The 6,000-nt window shown below is 44.2% G+C and overlaps 1 protein-coding gene across 1 annotated transcript in view; it reads right to left on the bottom strand.

Annotated features, from left to right (window-relative positions):
* Positions 1-655: 655 nt before the first annotated feature.
* Positions 656-6,000, bottom strand: part of vps35 (VPS35 retromer complex component) — a 34,358-nt gene continuing 29,013 nt past the window's right edge. The window contains exons 16-17 of the mRNA XM_058381750.1: positions 5,628-5,771; positions 656-1,768 (exon numbers count right to left, since the gene is read on the bottom strand). Coding sequence (XP_058237733.1) covers positions 1,589-1,768; positions 5,628-5,771 — 324 coding nt within the window. The 3' untranslated portion in view covers positions 656-1,588. The remainder of the gene's footprint in view (positions 1,769-5,627; positions 5,772-6,000) is intronic.

The following is a 6,000-nucleotide window of genomic DNA, read 5'->3' as shown; positions in this document are numbered from 1 at the left end:
AAAATCTCTCTCTCGGTTTCCTTCTTAATAAAAACTCTGGGTCATGACGAGGTTAGAAAATCAATCACCACCACGGTGGTGTGATGAAGCAGAGATACAACCTGAAAGTGATTTGTTTTTTCCCTTTACATTATACTTTTTATCCAATTATAGTTACATTGTGTAGGATTAACATCCTGAGCAGTGAGAGGTGAAGTGAATAAGACTGAGTATCTCCTCATCATGGCACCTGTTAGTGGGTGGGATATATTAGGCAGAAGGTGAACATTTTGTCCTCAAAGCTGATGTCAGAAGCATCTCCAAAACTGCAGCTCTTGTGGGGTGTTCCCGGTCCGCACGTGAGCCTCAGAACTGGACCATGACTCGGCCGGTTTGAGGTGTTGCCTCCAAATTCCCCAGATATCAATCCAATCCAGCATCTGTGGGATGTGCCGGACAAACAAGTCCGATCCATGGAGGATCCACCTGGAGAACTTAAAGGACTTGAAGGATCTTGGTGCCAGGTACCACAGCACACCTTCAGGATCTAGTGGAGTCCATGCCTTGATGGGTCAGGGATGTTTTGGCAGCAAATATTAAGCAGGTGGTCATAATGTTATGGTTGCTACAAATCTGCAGTCATTACACTGATGAATAAATGACAAACACTTAAAGATAATGTTTTCTCAGGGTTAATAATTTGTTTATTTGCGCAAATGTCATGAAATCAATGATTTTTCATTGTAGCTGATTTACAGTAAGATTATACAGACAGGACACGCAGAGGGAACAGAGGGAAATAATCAGTTAAAAAAAATAGAAGGGAACGTGATAGAGCTGGAGGCTGAGGAAATTGGTAGCCACACACACACACAGACAGACAGACACACAGACACACACACTTTCATCTGAGCACGCTCACGTCTGCCTCCGCTCTGTAGAAAAGCCAGCGCACCAGCATGTGACACACACACACCATTTCATCTCTTCACATTTTACTCCAGCATACACTGACCACACCGCCACAGACAGGGACAGGGTGGAAAAGCAGAGAGAGAGAGAAGGACACAGAAAGATGACAGAATAACAAAGAACAGCAGCAGCTCTGATTCTCTTTAAGAGCGAAGAGAAATGCGGAAAAACGCAGAGCATCCTAATGAACCTCCACAAACAGGCTCGCGGAGCAAATAAGCCAGATAAGAAAGAAGAAGGAAGAAAAAAAAGAAAGAATTTACAAAAAGCAGAAAAAATTAAAGAGAAAATTGTTAAAGAAAGAGAAAAAGAATGAAAGGAATAACAGAAAGAGGAAAAGAGAAAAGGAATAAGAAAGAAAAACTACAAAAGAGAAAGAGATAGAAATGATTATTTTAATTATAATTTACTTAAATTACAGATCAAAACGATGATGAAGAGTGAGAGAGATAAAAGGAGAAAATAAAGAACTAAAAGAGACAGTGACATGAAGATGGCGGTTCGGTTGGGCTTTTCTATTAGCTGGAGCAGATGTTCAGGTGTGACACACACACGGACACACACACTCTCAGTATGTCTATAGGGTGTGTACACAGACAGATGTAGGTATGTGTGTTGGATGAAAGGGGCGTGACCTCTACAGGACCAGCCCCTCGTAGGCGGGGCCCTCTGACTCGGGCGACTCCCTCTGCAGGCGGAGGTGTTCCAGTGTGTTGTGGAAGTGTTTGTTGATCTGCTCCGTCTCCTCGCTCGCCTCCAGGTTGGGCAGATCCTCACGGATCTTCTGGATCAGCTGGTTCAGGACCTGGACAGTTACCTGTGGAGGACACACACACACACACACACACACACACACACACACACACACACACACACACACAATCAGGAGGGCCGCTGAATATTAATGAATTCATATATAATGTACTTCTGCTACACATGACAAACTCAGACAGACAGACAGGCAAAGAGATAGACAGATGGGTAGATAGACAGAGAGACAGATATAGACAGACAGATAAAGAGACAGACAGACAGAGAGATAGACATAGATAGATAGACTGATAGAAAGATAGACTGGCTGACAGACAGATAGTAAATAGATAGACAGACAGACAGAGACAGATATAAACACAGACAGATAGACAGAGTCAGACGAGTGTCAGACAGTATCATAAAGAGAGACACACAAGATAGATGGAAAGATAATATGAAAGACAGTTGACAGACAGATGAGCAGACAGACAGGCAGAGCGACAGATAGAGAGATAACAAGCCAGATAGATAGATAGAGATAGATAGATAGATGAACAAACAGACAAACAGATCATGTAAGTAAGTAAGTTATAAAACTAGATGTCATGCTGTTCTAGGAAGACAATGAGCTCTGGTGTGTGATGAGTTACTGATCCCATCCTGAAGTTCAATATCTTCCACTAACCAAGTGTTTTATTTCCCAGTGTGAGATCTGCAGCTGCATTACAGCTGGAATTAATCTCAACCTCCTGCCTGGTAATCGCTCAGAAAGAGAAGCTGCACAGAGCCGGGAATACAGACGGATTTATTAACAGATGATACACAAATCCAGGCTTCCTGAGTGAACGGAAGAGGAAGAGAGGAAGACGAGTCAGAACATCCATCTGCTCTTTGGGTCTTTTACGCTGGAGAGACTGGAAGGCCTTGAAAAGGCTTAATGCAGGTCATGCCTGAAGAATCCCGGCGAGGAGATGAAAGCACGGAGCGAGACTGCGTGCTCGTGGTCTGCGGTTAAATTACAGCAGGAGAGAGGTCTGCTCCCGCAGCTGAGATGAGGCGGTAATGAGAAGCTGGCTGCAGCTGGGCACATCTGGAGTGCACACGATCGAGGGCGAGATAGGACAGGGAGAGAGAGAGAGAGTTCTCCTTCTAATCAGTGCTGTGTGATGGGTTTGTGGTGATGGTGATGTGGGAGACGCCGTGTCATTCCCAACGCCATGGTCCAGGAAGTGAAGTGTGACAAGGATACAAACTGGTGTCCCTGGGATGGGATTAGAGAGCATGAACTATCTACTGCATGCAGCTCCTTATAATATAAAATATTGTGTAGATAATATAACATTTGTAGAAATGTTCTACTACAAGTCAACCCTAGATGGCGCTAATCACCGGCTAGCAGGGGTAAAAAGCAACAAAGGGGTGCTATTATTTCCATTTCTGGCATTTGGCAGACGCTTTTATCCAGAGTGACATTCAAAAGTCTCCATCAATGAATACATTAACACTGGTTCAACAGGTCACAGACGTAGCATACCATCAGCTTAAGGTAGGATTCACCTGGTGTTTGAAGACGGACAGAGAGCTGTCCGGACGTCTAGGAGAAATCAGTCTAGATGTAAACCTACCTCTTACCCTGAGAGATGGTGGGAGCAGTGGTAGTGGATCTGAGGGAGCGAGGGTCAATGTGAGGAGTAATAAGAGCTTAGGGGTCAGATTGTCCATTCTTGGCTTTGTAGCAAGTGTCAGTGTTTTGAATCTGAGGCAGCGAGAGGAAGCCAGTGGAGGAGCAGCAGTGTGATGGTGTGGGAGCTGCATTTTGGATCATTACCAGAGGATGAATTGTGTTTAGAGGTAGAGCTGAGAGTAGGAAGCTGTAGTAGTCCGGTATCGAAATGACCAGAGACTGGACAAGCACGTGAGCAGCCTGTGTGGATAGAAATGTCCGAATCTTTCTGATGTTCTACAGAAAAAAAAACGACATGAGCGTGTCACATTAGCAACATGGGAAGAAAAGGACAGTTGATTGTCCATGGTCACCACAAGCAGTGACCGAAGAGGAGATCGTGGAGTTGTTCAGGGATATCACGAGGTCCTGGACTGGGGAAGAATCACCTGGGATGACCAGCACTTCAGTTTTGAAGCTTTAGCTGTTCTTAAGTCTTCAATACTTCTTGTCATATTTTTATCCATTTCCAGTTACTTTAATTTGTAAATTTCCCACTGGAATGAATAAAGTATCTGTCTATCCGTCTATCTATCTATCCTTCTATCCAGCCATCCATCCACACATGCATTTAGCCATCCGTCCGTCCGCCCACCCATCGATCTATCTATTCGTCTATCCATCCATCTGTCTGTCTATCTCTCTATCCATCCCACCCATCCATCTATCCAGCCATCTATCTGTCTCTCTCCATCCATCCCATCCATCCATCCGTCTACACATCCATCCATCTCTCTATCCATCCACACATCCATCCACCCATCCACCTGTCTATCCATCCATCTATCTCTCTATCCATCCCATCTATCTCTCTCTATCCATCCCATCTATCTATCTCTCTATCCATCCCATCTATCTATCTCTCTATCCATCCCATCTATCTATCTCTCTATCCATCCCATCTATCTATCTCTCTATCCATCCCATCCATCTATCCATCCCATCCATCCGTCTATCTATCTATCTATCTATCCATCCCATCCATCCGTCTATCTATCTATCTATCCATCCATCCATCCGTCCATCCATCTTTCCTCCATCCATCTATCCGTCCATCCGTCTATCCATCTATCCGTCTTATCCATCCATCCGTCTATCCATCTTTCCTCCATCCATCTTTCCGTCTTATCCATCCATCCATCTTTCCTCCATCCGTCTATCCGTCCATCCGTCTATCCATCTATCCGTCTTATCCATCCATCCGTCTATCCATCTTTCCTCCATCCGTCTATCCGTCCATCCATCTTCACCCTGTTTTTCTAATGTAACACTAAATACCTGAGTGTGATGTCCATCGTTGATGTTACAGTAAATGAAATTGTGTGAATGAAAGAAACTGAAATATAAGATCTCAATATTTATGGTGAAAAAGTTACAGGACTGAAGATGAGCACCAGAGAGCTGGAGATCAGTGTTTACCTGCTGAGATGTTTGAGTGTGTGGTGGTTGGAGTGAGGGCATCACATTCATATGTACACACACACACACACCTTTCATCTCAGTGCATTTCTAGTCCTCGAGATTTTAGCTATGACCAAAAACCTATTGATCATATTGTAAGAATGACGTGTGTGTGTGTGTGTCGCCCTGCTGGCTAAATAAATGGAAGAATAGCCACTGATTGTGAGACATACACAGCATGCTGGTTCAATATGTTTGGTTCTCTTTGATCATTTTGCAGAAATGGATTTAATGTTTACAAAAGAAACACACACACACACACACACACACACACACACACAAACAAACAAAACACAAGCAGGCACTAAAGACCACACAGACCAAAAAAAAAAAAAAAAGACAAACGTACTCAAAAATACACACACACAAAAGCAGGCACTAAAGCTCACAGACAGACACACACACACTCAATTCTAAACACTAGACCAAATTTTCTATCTATTGTTTTGTGTTTTGTTAAGTGAAAAGGGGGTAAAGGGGGTAATAGAACCCGTGGAGCAGCTGGTCCTTGTGCTGGAGCGCGGTGATGAATTGAGGGTCAGTGAGGGTTTAATGTGCAGCAGCACAAGGAGACAAAACACTGAAGTGAGAAAAATGAAGTGCTACAAAATCCTAATGAAAAAGTCTTCTAGTTTTCTGTAAACATTAATAAGATTTTTATCTGATCAACAATGAAGCAGCAAAACACACGGAGGGCAGAATGTAAGCTCAGAGGTGCGAGCTGAGAGTGTGAGCGTACCGCGTCGTTCTCGCGCTCGTAGAAACACACGTAGCGGTTGAGGATCTCGATGAAGAGCTGGACCTGCAGAGACGGGTCCATGCACTGGTTTGCGATCTTCAGGGCCTTCTTCAAGCATTCCATCACACGCTTCCCATCACGAATCTGAGAGAGAGAGAGAGAGAAAGAGAGAGCGAGAGAGAGAGAGAGAGAGAGAGAGAGAAGAGAGACAGAATAAGAGAGTGTGGATGTGAAGAGTGTGGGGGTGAGAGGGAGGGGGAGAGAGAGAGAGATGCTTTGAGCAGGATGCTGTCTCCAGGCTCTAGAAATCCATCGCTATGGCTAACGACAGCATCTCAACCAGATCACCATGTTGTGTGTGTGTTGCGTTGTG

The sequence above is a fragment of the Hemibagrus wyckioides genome, linkage group LG27 (assembly GCF_019097595.1).
Source record: "Hemibagrus wyckioides isolate EC202008001 linkage group LG27, SWU_Hwy_1.0, whole genome shotgun sequence".
NCBI classification, from domain to species: domain Eukaryota; kingdom Metazoa; phylum Chordata; class Actinopteri; order Siluriformes; family Bagridae; genus Hemibagrus; species Hemibagrus wyckioides.
Note: the sequence above shows the minus strand (reverse complement) of the source record. Positions and strands in the feature narration are given on the sequence as shown.